Source organism: Saccostrea cucullata, unplaced genomic scaffold, assembly GCF_032062105.1.
Source record: "Saccostrea cucullata isolate Sc308-1 unplaced genomic scaffold, CSIRO_AGI_Scuc_v1 ctg5104, whole genome shotgun sequence".
Classification (NCBI taxonomy): Eukaryota; Metazoa; Mollusca; class Bivalvia; order Ostreida; family Ostreidae; genus Saccostrea; species Saccostrea cuccullata.
In genome coordinates this window covers 12-18,284 of record NW_026932033.1, presented here as the reverse complement: position 1 = coordinate 18,284, position 18,273 = coordinate 12, and the positions used below count along the sequence as shown (strand labels likewise).

Here is an 18,273-nt window from a genome sequence, read left to right as displayed (position 1 = left end):
CAGCATATACTTACAGACAATCTATTATTTACAGCAAACGCAATGCGTAATATCTTTGTATTATTGAGTGTTATATTGTTAAAGTGACATATAGGCCCGATGGGCCGGGTGTTTCAATTATTAATATTTGTATATTTGTTGACAACTGATGTAATTGTATATAACACCTGTCACTATAATAAACCATTTACTTACTTACTTACTTATATCATTCTTATCAAAAAGTAACAAATAAGAATAATTATATCATTAATTTTCAGATAATGATACTTGGACAGATATTACTTCTTTTTACTTTCTTGATCAACCAGGAGAGCGGTGTTGTAAGTATTTTGGTTTTTCCTAAATAAGGGATTTTATTTCAGAGGTGATTGTCTTTTTGATTTTATCTCATTCTGTCTTACATTAAAATGATTGATATTTATATTATGATATGATATCTGCGATCTAGACTATACTGTACTTAAAACCCCATATGAAAATTCAACAGACTGGATGTTATTTCAAATATATTTGTATTCTCTTAAAGGTCACATATCCCTTTGAAAAACCAGAAATATACACTGTTGACGCCTGCCCAAACAACCGGACAGAATGGGAGTCAGCTTCAAGGCGACTTAATTGTTCAATCCATTCTACTGACTTTAAAAATAGATACCACTGTGTGGCTACAAGAGACCTAACACAACTTGTTGAGTTCTGTTATCCACATACCAGGAGCATATTTGGAAAAGGTTTGTACCTCCTCATAATTAAAAGATATTTTCAATATATATATATAGTGATTATATAGTGCAAAAATTAATGCTTACAAGTAAATAGTTTAACTCTTAAAATAAAGAGATATAATGTATCTTTATTCAGTACAGTCTATATTCAAAAACGTTCTTTTAAAAAAATGTGGATATCTCAGTATGAGACTTAATCAATAACTTTTTACGTTCTTTGTGAACGTAACATACATGTATAAAGAATGACAAAAGAATGTCAATAGCATTTTATTTTGCATAACATAGATTTGTGTGTTATATTTGAACCACCATCCACACTGGACAGTTATACCTGTCTTCATTTCACCAAGGGATGCCCTGATGCACATTATTTCACTGACCAATTATATCAATGTAAGCGACTTCATTGTGATCTAAATTTTTGACTTCTTAAATCATCATTCAAATAATTTTCTTAAACGCTTACAGATATTAAGCTGCTTTTTCTTGATGCATTACAGATGAAGTATGCATTATAAATGTTCCGCTTAAATGATTTTTTACGGAATTACATTGACTTTAATTTTTAATGGGAACCAGATAGAACTTGGATGTAGATGAAAAGTATTGCTGATACAATTCTCCCAGAATACTTGTTCTTTTCACAGATCCAAATTGTATCAGGATTGAACCTACTATGAAGTGTTTCAGTGTTGATGAATTGTGTTTGAAGAGGAAAGGGTAATCAAGTAAACATCTGTATATAAGTAAAAAGCGAAATGGAGCACGATATTTGTAACAAATACTCATGATTATGTTGGCTAAAATTGCTTTAATTTTCAGAACTACGATGGGAAATAAAAATGGGTCCTCAAGCCAGACATTTACAGAACAAAATGCCACTATACAAGCACAAGAAAAGAAGAATTCGATACCAATACTAGTTCCTACGTTCACTGTACTGGGGAGTCTTTTTGGAATTGTAGTATTTGCTATGATTTTGTTCAAAAAGAATCAGTTCCCAAGGTTTTTTAACAGAAGACACCAAGATAATGGTACTAAAAATGTGGAAAAAATTACTTTTAGATTCAGTGCGAAGTAAATATATATATATATATATAATTTAAGAAAAATCCAGTGTTTTGGTACAGTAAATATATCCAATGAAAAAAGTCAGAAATCACAAATCTCGAAAATCATTTTTACTGTTAGCGCTTTCTGCCTAATGGCTCTTCAGACAGTAAAAAGTTAACTTTTTACTGTCTGAAGAGCCATTAGGCAGAAAGCGCTAACAGTAAAAATGATTTTCGAGATTTGTGATTTCTGACTTTTTTCATTGGATATATATATATATATATATATATATATATATATATATATATATATATATATATATATATATATATATATATATATATATATATATATATTAGCTTATTTTAAAATAAAATTTAAAAATATATATATAAAGTGAAGCTACGTATGATAGGGAGACTGATTGGAAAGATCATTTAAACATCATACAATAATTAATTTCATTAAATACCAGATCAAAGTAAAAAATACACACCGAAGAACATGGAGTCAATATCATTAATTGAAGAACGCAACGAAAACAAACGAGAGTGTAAAGACATACCAGTTGAACCTTACAAAATTGAACAAAAAAGAAGGGGAGAACCTTGCAGCATTGAAGAGAAAATACCACTGCTACCTGGTGATTATAATTTATAATTTATTTATATTATTTATCTTAACATTATAAGAATACGTATGAGTATTTTTAGTTAGTTAAAAATAAAAGATTGATTTCATTTGCTTATGTAGAGAAGTAATGTACTAAAAACGTATATTTCAGATGATAAGCTTACGATTTCAAACTGAACAAATGTAAAAATAGAATGACTGTTGCATTCATTTAGACAACACATTATCAATTCGAATTAATTTTAAAAATACTATTTTCATCAAATGGTGTTTGAATCATAGCTCACAAAAAACGAAGATAACGGATAATGATCGATCTCAAAAAGTCTACATAGAAAACTACAAATTTTGTAAGCATAAAATAAAACAAGGAGCACTGGAAACAACATAAGTAGTCATTTTAAGGGGAGACGGGACACATGTCACATGACTAAAAGGACATATTACGTCATAATCAGTGATGATATACATGTTAAACGTTGTTAAAATCAACAGTTCTTGTGTAATTTTATTCTAAATTCTAAAATTGTTTTTAAACATTTAATTTTAGAAATTATTATTAATAAAATTTTTAAAGATCTTGCCATCATTTAGATATTGTGAAGTTGTCCAATACACGGATTTGTTTCTCTTTACCCTGCAGTCTGACGTCAGTGACGTCATAGACGTAATGTTTGAATTCTCAGTGCGGCGAGATCAAGTACACACACCCGTCATGATCCGTTTTATTTCATAATAAACAGGTCACAGTCAATGTATCATGATAAATTTCTGAAGCAGATTTTTTTAAAATTAATATTTATCGTGTTTAGTAGCAGAGATTCTCTCTAATTAGATAATTTTGAATGTTTATATTTTCGTGTGACGTCACAATTGATTTCCTGCACTCGGAAAATACAAATGTGAAGCGTTTTTATCATGCTTACGTCTAATTCAATGATGTCCTGTGCGATATTGAGGTTAGCTTCACCCTGTGATATTTATGCAGTAAGTAATTACGATAAAGGACTGACATTTAATCGTAAATTTCGAAATATTTATTGACAGAATTTTTTCAAAATGAGGTTTTTGTCGTTGAAGCTGCCTTGAAAAATGCAGAAATTATCCTACCCAAATACTATATAAAATTAAAACAATTGCTCTCAGATAATTTAAACTAATATAAAAAATACGAAAAAAATTCATTGACAGGATTTTTTTCGGCTAAAGGTCCTGTTCCTCCTTAAATGTAGAATAGAAACAAGGGTATAACAATAAACATGAAACTTTCAGCCAAAATTCAAATAATGATAGGTTGTTTTTTTTAAGAAAGTCATGAGAACAACCATAAAATTTACGAAATTCTGTTTTGACGAGCTTGTTAATTTTCTTTCTGTGATACAATTTAGTAATTAGATTGCCATTTCCATCTTTAATTAGTACAGCGTCCAAATATGGGAGGCAAAGTAAAACCTTTTATTCTTAAATTATTGAAGTACATTGGGAAGACTAAATATTGTCACTGAATACATTGTTGTCTGAATGAAGAGTTGAAGATCAAAACAAGTGTTTTGGCATCTCAGAAAGAAGTTCTCTATAAATTCGGCTTCTTAGGAATACAAAAAGCTGACTTGTGTAAAAGCACAAATTCTGCTAATTGCAATGAATTCAAATAATGTGTTCTCCATACAAAGACTACTTAAATATTTCAAAGAGGAAATTCATCATTCTTTAAACATCAAGTATAGTCTACTTTTGTGTAGAATCAGAGTGATTATAAACTCTGATTATAAACAAAGTATTTCTGTTGAAGACCAATTGCATAATACGAAAGTTTCTGTCTTCTATTTCTTTCGCAGTTATGATAAGGCTGTCCGAAGGTTTAAAATGTCTTAAAAATATATACTTTATTTTGAGCTAGATTTTGATTTCAATATGTGATCCTTGTTTGAAATTGCAGTCTTCTTGAGATAACAGTTTAATCAGGTATTATAATAAAGCATTTCTGTGATGTCAGATGATTGTGTTGATCACGTGACGGACATTTTTGATATTCTTAAATGTTGCACACAAATCGCTTCGGCACAAGTGCAAAACAGATTTATTGTGCAAAGTTTGTTACATAGATCGATTCATCGTGATCCCTGCTACATAAAAAGTGTTGGGGGCAGATTTAATATTTACTTCTGAAGAAAATATTTTACGATAAATTAAAATTACCAACGTAAGAAGGGGTATTTTCCACTCTTCATCGCGATTTATACAAAAAACGGATAAGCTACATACGATCCCCTAGCAAAATTCAGTTAGAAGACATACTTCTCTTTTAGATTCACGCAGAATATCTTCAATTTTTCCTTGTCTTTCACTTGTGCCAGTCAAATATAAACACGATTCATAAATTTTAATTCTGTCTACGGACGTGTAAGGGAGCGTTTCAAACATTATTTTTTGCTATTGCTTGAATATATGCATATCGGACAAGCAAAAGGAATAGAGATATTTAATTATCAAATGTTAAACATTATAACAGCACACACGAGCTTAAAAAAACAAACCTTACTCTTGAATTAAACACAAATCCCCATAATAAATTTACACGCCGTGTAAAAATTATGACACTTTCCCCGTCATGTCAGCTCAAGTATGCAGTGACTTGACGTCATATTCTATTATGACGTCATATCTAGGTAGTTCAGAGAAGTAACTACAGTTTGAAGAGCTTGATATTTTACGGGCAGCCTTATCCTAGCTGCGTTTAAAAAACTGTCTTTGATATCAAATTCGTATCTTCGTATCTTTATTATAATTTATTATTAAGGGGTGGTTGTAAAATTTGTAGAGTCAATTGCAAAAGAAAAAATGGTGATGGTAAACTTCTAAACCTCCTTTTGGATTTTTTTAGTAAGGGGTAGAGAAAGGAGCTTTGTAAAAAAGATGATGGGCCCGACAATACATCTTTAATTTGTTTTAAAGAGAAGTTTATAAAGTTTAGAAATACTGTGTAGTTGTAGCTGAGGATGAATGTGATGAATGAAATATCAAAAGTATTAAACACTGCGATTTTGAAAAAAAATTATCCTTGAAAATTACCTAGGAGTAAATGTTTGTTTTCTTGACGAAAACATAATTCGAAATTCTTCTTAAATACACCTTCAAAATTCATCAGCAAATTCATCTAAATGTTTAAATTACAGGATTTTCAAATACAACTTATGCCTAGAATTGAATTCTGAAAAGACTTAAGAATTGTATTAACAAGATTTAGAACTTGTAACCACAAATATCCAGTCAAAACTGGTAGATGGACCAATACTTACATATCTTTAAGAATATGTAATTTACGTAACAAATATAATTTCGGTATTGAATTTCATTATGTCATGGAATGTTCCTATTTTTTGTTTTTACGTGTAAAACTTATTATGTAAAAATAATAAGTGATTGCGCCAATGACAAAAGGGTCCTTATGGCATTTTTGCTAAAACAGAGAAATAACGTCATAAAGATGTGACGTTGCAGACTGACGGTGAACTTCGACGCAGATTTTTTTTAACCACATGTTTTGACGTTTGACGCATCCAGAGTTTTTATCGCTGTTTCAAACATGTGGAATTAATTTTCATTTAAAAATTAATTTAATCAATATCTGAATTTCCTAATCCACTGATTTTAATAGATATAAATAAAAACATTTAGAAATGGTTTCTTAACAAACATTATTAAATACGTCTCTATAATACCAATAGTTTTCCTACATGCGTAATTTTATGTATAGAAGATGTAGGCAAGGTGTTTTCTGATAGCATATTGAATCTTTACACTCTAGATAAATTTTATTTACATATTTATACCATTTTTAGAATACATCTTAGACAGGGTATATCGTAAAAATATTGCAAAGGAAAATTGTCTTCCTACTTCTTTGAAATCCGCTCCACCACTCTCAAATATACATCACGATCGCGTCGATCACAAGTAAACATTGATTCATCGGTGCATACTGCTTAAACTGTTGTTAAATTGTTTGCACAAATGTTGAAACTAAACATACATCTTCCACGTTTTTTTTTTTTTTATTTGTTTTTTTTTTTTGCAAATCTAGCAAGAATGTGTAAGAACGATAGTCAAGATTATTTGTATTTTCTATAAATAAAAAATAGGAGAGATAACTCTGATGTCAACAATTGATGTAACAGGGGTACCAGAGAGGGACATTCTTTATTTTAATTGCGTACTTTTTCACATTTCAGTTGCATGTTCGCATGAATTTTATAAAAGATTTTAAAAGAGATATTTTATGACCAAATTAAAAAAAAACTTTTAATCGTCATCATAATTATGAATTTTTAAATAAAAGAATATTGCTGTACTTTGGGAATAAGGTTTATGTAGAAAAAGGAAAAAGACGAAAAAAAAAAAAAAGAAAACTGCAAAATTGAACAGACTTTATTTTTTTTTTCAGATCTCCTATCATATAGCTTCTTTTTTTGCATGAAATAATTCCATGACGAATTTTATTTTTTAAAAAATAATAAACATATAAAGCGTCTACCTTATAATCATGATTAAATAAATTGAACTTTAAAAATGTTGTTTTGTCTTATATTCTTGTTGGACACTTCAATTTAGAGAAATTAAACAAGCAAAAAACATCCGAATAAAAAAAAAGTTCTTAATGTTCTAACTTTAATGAGGCTGGACAAGTAAATCTGATGAGAGAGAGAGAGAGAGAGAGGGCAGATAAAAATATTTATATTGAATTTATTTACAAGTATCTAATAATGAGAAATGTGAAAATCTATTGAAAAAGATGAGTTTTCAAAACAAATGAAATAATAAATGAAAGAAAATATCAATTTTGTTCTCTAAACTATATATACATGTATAGCTATTTTTTTTAAGATCTCCAAGTTTAATATACATGTAACTCTTTGGTACTTACGTGTTTTTTTTTCCATACGGAGTTCAAATGTTTTAAGCATTATCTGTAAATTAATTCTTTAAGCCATGCCGAACGTTGTCTTTCATAAAAGCTCGATCAGCATTGAATGTCTTTTAACATATCAATTATCATGCTAAAAACTCAATCACTGAACTTATAATCTCATTGCAGTTATCAGTGTGGAATAATATATTGTTTAACCTGCCATCAAATTATTGATAAATATTATTAAATATGCTCAAAAATTATTTATTTGCTTTGGTTGATAAAAAAATCTTTACAAATTTGGGGTCGGGTTTCATTTCTACAAGTAAATGCTAACAGAAAATAAAATTCAATGCTGAAAATACATGACATAAAACCGCAACAATGTGCTTGCATTTTATTTCATTTTGGCTGTAGTGCAGGGGATTGGGGTGGGGGTGTCCTTATATATTTCTGTAACATGTAGGCTCTACAAAGCTTAGCATATCCAAGCTTCTGGCACCAGACACGTATGATCGTTTTTGAAAGTGGGGGGGGGGGGCAGCCAGAAAAAAAAATTTTACTTCCCTGAAAAAGTTGACAAGCAAAAAAAAAGGTTAATGTTGCACAAATCGAAAATCCTATTTCGTGTGGAGGGGGGGTTGGGTTAGAGGCCAACTTTTTTCAGTACCAATTTTTATACTACGTTTTCCGTACATCACTTATATTAGGGGGGGCAACCAGACTTTCAATTATCAATTCCTATAGTATAAGTAAGGTTGGGGGAAAAAGTGAAGTGCCAGCCCCCCCCCCCCCCGTTGCTACGTCACTGGGAACAGGACCAGAATGGAATTCATACTCTTTTCAACTCACTTTATAGAATAAATTAGAAAACAACATTAGAATGAAGGGGAATTTTTTTAAAATTTGGTCATAAATAATATGATGATTTTCTAAGATGTTTACATCCCTACAGAAATCTGACATTTCAAAACAGCCAGTTCACAGACAATTGTCAGAAAATATATAATACAAAACAGTCATTTTCAACTGACTGTATATTTAGGCATAAACAATTACATATGTTATTAATCTTTAACCCACCCCTACCCAAACAAAAGCTATACATATAAACCGTCAATGGCATCTTTAATTTAATTCTATGGGTGTGCTTCTAAAACCATCCATTTCATAAAATAAAATCAGATTTTTTTAATTTTAGGGTATCATGATATGCATGATTAACAATATTGAATTCATAGCAATTCAGTTCCAGGCTCAGAATTAAAGGTACAAATAAAAAATGAAGAATAATAGGCAGCATTATTTCAAACCTAAATGAAAAAAGTGAATCTGCGAGTTGTAGGGTTAATGGTACTGGGTGCACCTAAAACTTTTGAAGTAAAAAAAATGTTTTTTTTAAATTTATTTTAACTCGTGTTCACAAGAATTTTAAGTTTCTGCCATTTAGACTTTTTACTCCCCCCCCATACAACATACACATAATCCTACAAATGTTAATCCTGGGTTGACCTATTGTGTAAATGATTGCGGATTATAACTCATTCATTTGTTTGTAAATTTCCACCTTTCGATTGGTTAATATTAAAATATTTTTACTGCTAGACTGAAAAATATTTCGAGTATCCTTTATATTTTCAAAAAAGCAGTGTCATAATTGACCCACTGCAGACAGACAACATTATAGATGCAGTGAATCAACCGAATTTCCTTTTTATTTACTGTCTATTGTGTATCGTAATTACATGTTACATGTACCACACTTCACAATCTTTATATAAAATTTAGAAAGAAAGAACAATCAAATAAATTTTCACCTCGCAGTACCATTTAGGTAGCGTAATATTGTAATTAAAAAAAAATTAATTTTCACATATATGGTAACTAAAGATATATCGTTTATGCTGAAATCTTGACCTATCGAGAGCAATGTTTAAATTAAAATAATGTTCAGGAGAATTCTACAGGCTTATCAAATGACTCTTGCATGGATTACCAGTAAATATTTTGTTTGAGAAAATAATTGTTTCAACAAAAAAAAAATGAATGGATGTTGCCCGCTGTTCAGGTTTCCCCTGGTGTCATAGAAAAGTCTAACGTAAAACAAACACTCACTCATAATACTATGCACCACTGATGAATCCATAATATACATAACTATTAAATAATTATTAATATTAAAAGAAACAATGAGATAAATATAATGTGCATGGAAAAATATAAAATATTATACAACTATTAATCACCGTAGTAAAATTAAAGAAGAAAATCATGTAACGTTCAGTCTGAAAAGGTTTGACGTTGTTGAAAAACATGACGTCATTATTAACCTGTTAAAGTATATTTCATAAAAATGAAGAAAAAACCTACTTAGAGTAGACGTAGGACCATAGAAATTTATATTTGACAACTTCTAACCTTACTCTATCAGAATCCGTGAAAAACTCAAAATGCATAAAAATTGCCATAAGGACCCTTTTCACATGGGCGCAATCAAGTATTGTTGTCATAAACTTATATGTTCCTGTAAATACTTATAAATTTGAGAAAATTATGTCCATCACAAATAATGACTCTCTGATAAAACTGTTATAGTTTTATTCAAATTCTCTTCTAAGTTACCATATCCAAAAAAATATTGTTATTTTATAATCATTGTTATATTATAAAGGATTGTGTAAAAAAAAAAAACCTCATTCAACCTGCATTATTATTCAATGGCAAATCAAATCAAAATAACAAACAAGGCAAAACTACCTAAAAAGATCGAATTATTCCATTTCAGAATTCCCACATGAGCATCAAGTCAAAAGCAAACGGGAAGATAAAGACATATCAGTTGAACAATGCGAAAAGGGAGAGGAAAGAAAGGAAAATCCTGGCAACAACGAAAGGAAAATAGCCTTCTTTCTTGGTGAATACTAAAAATACTCGTAATTTTTTATTTGTATAACTATTCGATACGCTTGAGCATGCTCTACTTGCGAACAATTTCTAAAACGAGGTATGTTATTGACAAACAAGTTAATGAACCAAACATATAAGCAGTCTCGTTTAAAGTCTTCATTCCATTCATATTGTATTGACCAATCAGTCATATTCAATTGTAAAATTAATAAAAAAAAATTCAATAATCTAATAGTGTAAGAATTTGGTATTAAACAATTCACCCAAAACACGACCAATAAAAGATTTTATTATCCAATGAGGTCATTTTAATTACCGTATTATTTACGAGACTGACTTTAAGAGGCTATTGGTGTTCCGACCTATTTGTCTGAGTCTCTCTTGGTTTAAAATTGAGCATGTTCTTGTTGAATATGTCGGGAGATGTATAAGAAAATATGCAGGTAATAGTGGAATATTACTACATAAAAGAGAAAGATAAAGGTAAAACGTAGGAGATTTCCAGTTGGGTATTTTCAAAAGTTCCAGAAAAGCTATCTGATTTGCAAAGTTGCGCTGGATCGCGAACATATGTAGTTGTAAGTTGCCACTAAAAATGAAATAGTATATGGTATCAGAAACTGTAGCCCACGTCCTCAAATTTGATTGAGGTAGCATTTGAACCTTTAATTAAAACATATTTTTCACAAAGAAGGATATGAAGATAACGAATAGTATTAAATCTCAAAGTCCATAAAACAATACAAAATAGGAGTAAAGAAAACGCAGACCTCCGAGACATCAGAGGTGGGATCAGGTGCAATGGAAGAGTGAGCATCCTCTGCTGACCGGTCATACCTGCATTGTGCTCCTTGTCATGATCGGGAAATAACGGAAATATCCGTCGTCAATTCAGTGTATAAAAAATGGACTAACAATAACTATGAAAAACGCCATTCAACATTTGACTCATGATTAATTGTATTTCCTGACAAGGTCATTGTATCGACCATAGAACTTACAGTATAGTGAACTTATACGAGACTGCTGTCCTTGTCTCATCAAATTGCTTGTCAATAATTTACATCGTTACAGAAATTGTTTATTCGTAGAGCATGCTCTTGGCTATCGAATCAACTGAGATATATATACTCCGTATGCAGGTGATGAAAGTATATTGCTGCATAAGTAAGGAAAATTGACGATACAAGTCATCGCATTAATCATATAGCTTGGTTGTTAGACAGCCTTTAACGTCTTTTCAAATAAAATATCTAAGTATGAAACAGAAGTGTCAGACTCTGTGGTATATTTTATCTCAAGCTCACAGGATATATCGTATGGACAAAGGAATGGAAATAAATGTTTCCTTTTCAGCATATGCTATTTCACAAAATGTTCGGCAAAAATACAATTTCTCTGTTACAAATTGTAGAGAGCAAAGTATAAATCAAAAGGCCATGGGATATATATAAATTTTATCCGATAAAACGTTTTAAGTTTGCTTAATTTTGTTATTCATCACTTTTATATAGTTTTATCATATTTTTTTCTATAGAGCCAGAACTAAAGATGAAAATTGGTAATTATTATTTATTTTTTAGTTCTTGATTCATGAAAATCTAATCCAATTCAAAATACAGCCTAGGAAAAAAGCTAATTTGGAATCTTGGTTAATTTATATTTCTTTGTACTATTGTATTTTGTTCTAATGTTTTACCGTTCTCCTCTTTGATTTTGTGAATACGATATTGAAATACAAGTTAATAATATATAAACAATACCATATCTATTAAAGACACAACAAGAGATATGTTGGACAACTTCGAAAAGGAAATGCGTTCTCTTTTCGTTACAACACGTGCAAGTGAAAAAGCCATGCGAATAATAAAGGAAAAGAGATGTGTATTTGTTAGAGGTAATCCAGGGGATGGAAAAACAACTTTAGCTAAACATATCCTCGTAAAACTGAGAGAAAGAGGAATGAAACCAATTCAGATATTGTCTTTAGAGAATTTTCATAAAATAGTGCCGAGTTGTTCTAGAATGGTGATATTTCTCGATGATATGTTTGGGCGAGGGTCTGTATCGACGAATGAAATACAATATTTCAATGCTCAGAAAGATTTGATAAAAGGTAACCTGTACGATAATGAAAAAGGGAATGGGAACATGTTCATAGCAACTTTAAGGAGCGATATTTACAGGGAATGTGAAAACACTATAACGGACATCACTACAATCAGCAATTCTACTGTTGATTTATCTGACAATGACAACAGAATAAGCAAAGCAGAATTTGAATATTTTGTGTCGACGTACGAGTTGCAAAATATTATAGTGTCTGTTGACGAAATTCTAAAGATCAGGGGTATTGGGTGTGCAATTGGAGTTCCTCAGTGTTTTACAATATTAAAAAAGATAGCAGAAAGCAATTGCAATATCCAAGACATTTTTGAAGACCCTTTGAAACATTTACAAAAGGAAATTAGACTAAGAATTAAAGACAAAGAACTCAAAACTGCTGTTTTGATTTACATCCTACTTTGTGGGGGTAGCATAAAAGATGACATATTAAACAACCCTTTTAAGGACACGAAGAGAAAAGAAAAAGCATTAAAGATTATGAAATTAGAAGAAAGTGCATCAATTTCTGACTTTCGGGATTTAATAAAAGTTTACGAAGGTTCCTATGTAGAACATGATAATATAGACAATGAATTTCGATTTACACACAGTTCTGTACAAGAAAGTATTTTTCTATTCTTGTGTCAAAATTATCCGAAAGATATAATTAGTGATTGTGATCCCTCACTGTTATTATCTCTATCAACTACGAGTGCGTCCACAAATACAATTAAAATAGACAGCGAGTTATTCCCAGACATCATAGAAAAAATCAAAATAATTTTAGAAAAAGGAAAATTTTCCGAATTCAGATCAGTTTCTTTGATGACGCTTTGGAATGATGATGAGTTTACAAACAAGATTATGGAAGATGAGGCGTGCAAACAGGTCTTTGTTAGCAGTGTTGACGAGAGAGATTTTTCAATGCTGGTTCACTTTTCGGAAGCTGGAAATATTGATTGCGTAAAACATTTGTTATCACGTTCATCAAAAAAGCAAAGCTATATGGCATTAAACAAAGCCTGTAGTTACAATCATGAACATGTGGTGGACGCTATTCTAGAAACAGGCGTTAAATATGATCTCAAAACATGTTTCTATGCTGTGCAAAGTGGAAATGCTAAGATGCTTTTCCGTTTTACAGAAAAAACTGATCTTGAACAAATAATTTTTTCAAATGATTCAAAATGGAGTTTTTTGAGAGGGGGTTTGCTTCATGAAATATGCTACTTCGGACAAAATGAATTAATTGATCCCGTTCTAGAGCGTTATCCTTCTTTAGTTCATGTACGAAATGAGCAAGGTGGGAACGCACTTCATTTTGTTGCATTTGCGGGACAAATAGATGCTTTTAAAAAGTTAATAAACAAAGGGATGAAACCATTCTCTAGAACTCATCACGGTTCAACCGTCCTTCATTACGCTTGTCAAAACGGAAAAATAGATATGGTTAGGTACATCTGCGATTTATACCCTGCATTATTGACAAAGAGCTTTGATGACTTCGAAGGAGAAAATCCTTTGCACTTTGCTGCACAATCAGGAAATATTGAGTTGTATAATTACCTTTTAGAAAAAAAACTTTATCCTGAAGTAACAATTAGCAACTGGAAAAACAACTTGAAATGTGTGAATACTTGGTAAAACTTAGTTCTTCACAACTTCATTTCACTGACAACTTGGGAAAAAGTGTTTTATTCAATGCAGCTTCTAGAGGGTATGTAGATATCTTCAATTTCTTTATCAAGAGCGAGCTAGATGTGAACAGGAAATCAAATGAAGGTAAGACAGTATTACACTTATGTTGTAGAAATGGAACATTAGAAATGTGTAAGTACCTGGTCAAAAATTACCCCAAACTTTTGAATGTCATTGACAATGACGGATACACAGTTCTACATGATGCAGCAAAGGTAGAAAACCTTGACTTATTCTCTTATCTAATATCTGTTGGTTTGAATGTCAGTGATCTTACAAGAAATGGTAAATCTGTTCTTCATATTTCTTGCATGAGTGGAAACCTCTATATATTTAGGTATCTAGTCAAAAATTATCCCAAACTGCTTGAAGTCTTAGACCATGATGGGGAAACGGTGTTACATGACGCGGCCTGGGGAGGAAATGTTGATGTCTTCAAGTTTCTAATAGACAAAGGATTAGATGGTAAACATACAACAAATATCGGTAAAACAGTTTTACACCAGTGCTGCATGAATGGTAAGTTAGAAATGTGTAAATACGTGGTCAAAAATTACCCTAACCTCTTGAATGTCATTGACAATGACGGATACACAGTTCTACACGATGCAGCAAAAAATGGAAAAATTGACTTATTTTCTTATCTATTATCTCTTGGTATGGATGCCAAAGATCTTACAAAATACGGTAAATCTGTTCTTCATATTTCTTGCCAGAGAGGACATCTTGATCTCTGTAAGTATCTAGTCGAAAACTTTCCAGCATTATTTGAAGTCAAAGACAAAAATGGATGCACCGTTCTACATGATGCAGGCTTTGGAGGAAATGTTGATGTGTTCAAGCTTTTGATAGACAAAGGACTAGATCTTAAAAGCACAACAAACATCGGTAAAACAGTTCTACATTACTGCTGCGTTAATGGTAAGTTAGAAATGTGTAAGTACTTAGTCACAAATTACCCTGACCTTTTAAATGTCATTGACAATGACGGATACACAGTTCTACATGATGCAGCAAAGGTAGAAAACCTTGACTTATTCTCCTTTCTGTTAAGTATTGGTATGAATGTCAATGATCTTACAAACGATGGTAAATCTGTTCTTCATATTTCATGCAGACAGGACATCTTGAAATCTATAAGTATTTAGTCGAAAAATATCCCAAATTACTTGACGTAAAAGACAAAAATGGATGCACTGTTCTACATTATGCAGGCCTGGGAGGAAATGTTGATGTGTTAAAGCTTTTGATAGGCAAAGGATTAGATGTAAAAGGTAAAACAACTGGAGGTAAAACTGTCCTACACCTGTGCTGCATGAATGGTGAGTTAGAAATGTGTAAATACTTGGTCAAAAATTACCCCGACCTCTTGAATGTCATTGACAGTGACGGATACACAGTTCTACACGATGCAGCAAAGGAAGAAAACCTGGACTTATTCTCCTATCTAATAACTCTTGGTATGAATGCCAAAGATCTTATTAACAATGGTAAATCTGTTCTTCATATTTCATGCCAGAGAGGACATCTTGAAATCTGTAAGTATCTGCTGGAAAATTATTCAAAACTACTGGAAATTGTAGATAATAATGGAGAGACTGTGTTACATGACGCAGCTTGGGGAGGAAATGTTGAGGTCTTCAGCCTTCTGATAGAGAAGGGCTTAGAGGTTAAACGTTCAACAAACAACGGTAAAACAGTTCTACACCAGTGCTGCATGAATGGTAAGTTAGAAATGTGTAAGTACTTGGTCAAAAATTACCCTGAACTACTAGAAATCAGTGACAGTGATGGAGAGACTGTTTTGCATGACGCAGCTTGGGGAGGAAATGTTGGAGGTTCTTGAGTTTCTGAATAGACTCTTGGTTTGATATTAAAAGTATTAACAAATGAAGGTAAAACAGTTCTTACATTTCAGTGCTGCATGAATGGTGAGTTAGAAATCTGTAAGTACTTAGTCAAAATTACCCTGACCTATTTGAAATCATTGACGAAAATGGAGAGACTGTTTTACATGATGCACTAAAGGGGAGGAAATGTTGAGGTTTTTCTCTTTCTGATAGGCAAAGGATTTGAATGTAAAAGATAAAACAAGAAATGGTAAAACAGTTCTTACACCAGCTGTTGCTTAAATGGTAAGTTAGAAATGTGTAAATACTTGGTCACAAAATACCCTGATCTTTTGAATGTCATTGACAACTACTATGGGTTCACAGTTTTACATGATGCACTAAAGGAACAAAACCTTGACTTATTTTCTTATCTATTAACTCTTGGAATGAATGTCAATGATCTTGCAAACAATGGTGAATCTGTTCTTCATACTTCATGCCAGAGAGGACATCTTGATCTCTGTAAGTATTTAGTCGAAAAATATCCTGAATTACTTGACGTAAAGGACAAAAATGGATGCACTGTTCTACATTATGCAGGCCTGGGAGGAAATGTTGATGTGTTAAAGCTTTTATAGAAAGGTTTGTTAGATGTTAAACTGTAAAACAAATGATGGCAAACTGTTCTTCATATTTTATGCATGAAAGGAAACCTTAGAAATGTGTAAGTACTTGGTCAAAAATTACCCTGATCTTTTGAATGTCATTGACAATGACGGATGTACAGTTCTACATGACGCAGCCTGGGAGGAGGAAATGTTAAGGTTATTCTCCTATTTACTAACTGTTTTTCGACATTAATGCCAAAGACAAACTAACAATGGTAAATCTGTTCTTCATATTTCATGCCAGAGAGGACATCTTGAACTCTGTAAGTATATAGTCGAAAACTTTCCAGCATTATTTGAAGTCAAAGACAAAAATGGATGCACTGTTCTACATGATGCAGGCCTGGGAGGAAATGTTGATGTGTTCAAGCTTTTGATAGACAAAGGATTAGACATTAAAACTACAACAAACGACGGTAAAACAGTTCTTCACAACTGTTGCTTAAATGGTAAGTTAGAAATGTGTAAATACTTGGTCACAAAATACCCTGATCTTTTGAATGTCATTGACAACGACGGGTTCACAGTTCTACATGATGCAGCTAAGGATGGAAACTTTGTTTTATTTTCTTATCTACTAAGTGTTGGAATGAATGTCAATGATCTTGCAAACAATGGTGAATCTGTTCTTCATATTTTATGCAGGGATGGAAACCTTGAAATGTGTAAGTATTTGGCCCAAAATCATCCTCAACTTTTGAATGCCATTGACAATGACGGAGATACAGTTCTACATGCCGCAGCGAGTGGAGGACACTCTGAATTATTCAACTATTTATTAACTGTTTGTTCGAACGTTAATGCTATCACAAATAATGGCAAATCTGTTCTTCATATTTTCTGCCGGAATGGAAACCTTGAAATGTGTAAGTATTTGGCCCAAAATCATCCTCAATTTTTGAATGCCATTGACAATGACGGAGATACAGTTCTACATGCTGCAGCGAGAGGAGGAAACTCTGAATTATTCAACTATTTATTAACTGTTTGTTCGAACGTTAATGCTGTCACAAATGATGGCGAATCTGTTCTTCATATTTTCTGCCGGAATGGAAACCTTGAAATGTGTAAGTATTTGGCCCAAAATCATCCTCAACTTTTGAATGCCATTGACAATGACGGAGATACAGTTTTACATGCTGCAGCAAAAAGAGGGAACATGGCATTGTGTTCTTATTTATTCACTGTATTAAACGTAAATGCCATCAAAAATGATGTTGAATCTGTTCTTCATATTTTATGTCGGAATGGAAACCTTGAAATGTGTAAGTATCTTGTGCAAAATTACCCCCAACTTTTGCATATCATTGACAATGACGGATATACAGTTCTACATGCTGCGGCGAGTAAAGGGAATTTGTCTTATTTTCTTTTTTACTGACTGTTTTTAAGAGTGTAAACGATCTCACAATTGAAGGCGAATCTGTTCTTCATATTTTATGCAGAAATGGGGACCTTGAAATGTGTAAATATCTGGTTCAAAGGTATCCCCAACTTTTTCACATCATTAAATATGACGGATACACTGTTCTGCATGTTGCAGCTAAACACGGAAAGTTAAACATATTTTCCTACCTTTTGTCAGTTGGTATGAGTGATAACGATCTTACAAACGATGGTCAGTCGGTTCTTCATGTGGCATGCATTAATAAGAATTATACTATGTGTAAATATCTGGTTGAACATTATCGAAAATTACTTCATATCATTGATAATGATGGGGAGACAGTGTTACT

General features: G+C 31.8%; 2 protein-coding genes and 1 pseudogene across 2 annotated transcripts; all 3 read left to right on the top strand.

Moving 5' to 3' along the window:
• Window positions 1-257: 257 nt before the first annotated feature.
• Window positions 258-10,251, top strand: LOC134234292 (uncharacterized). The gene is made up of 6 exons (XM_062716338.1): window positions 258-323; window positions 530-734; window positions 1,017-1,124; window positions 1,379-1,451; window positions 1,554-1,765; window positions 10,112-10,251. The coding sequence occupies exons 1-6, from the start codon at window positions 264-266 to the stop codon at window positions 10,249-10,251; spliced, it is 798 nt and encodes a 265-aa protein (XP_062572322.1). The 5' UTR covers window positions 258-263.
• Window positions 10,252-12,024: 1,773 nt separating this feature from the next.
• Window positions 12,025-15,883, top strand: LOC134234291 (serine/threonine-protein phosphatase 6 regulatory ankyrin repeat subunit B-like; annotated as a pseudogene).
• Window positions 15,884-16,183: 300 nt separating this feature from the next.
• LOC134234294 (putative ankyrin repeat protein RF_0381) lies at window positions 16,184-17,802 on the top strand (the record flags this gene model as incomplete). The annotated part of the gene is made up of 2 exons (XM_062716339.1): window positions 16,184-16,391; window positions 16,828-17,802. Coding segments are annotated over exons 1-2 (1,183 nt in total), but the record flags the coding sequence as incomplete, so codon positions are not given.
• Between the last annotated feature and the right edge of the window lie 471 nt (window positions 17,803-18,273).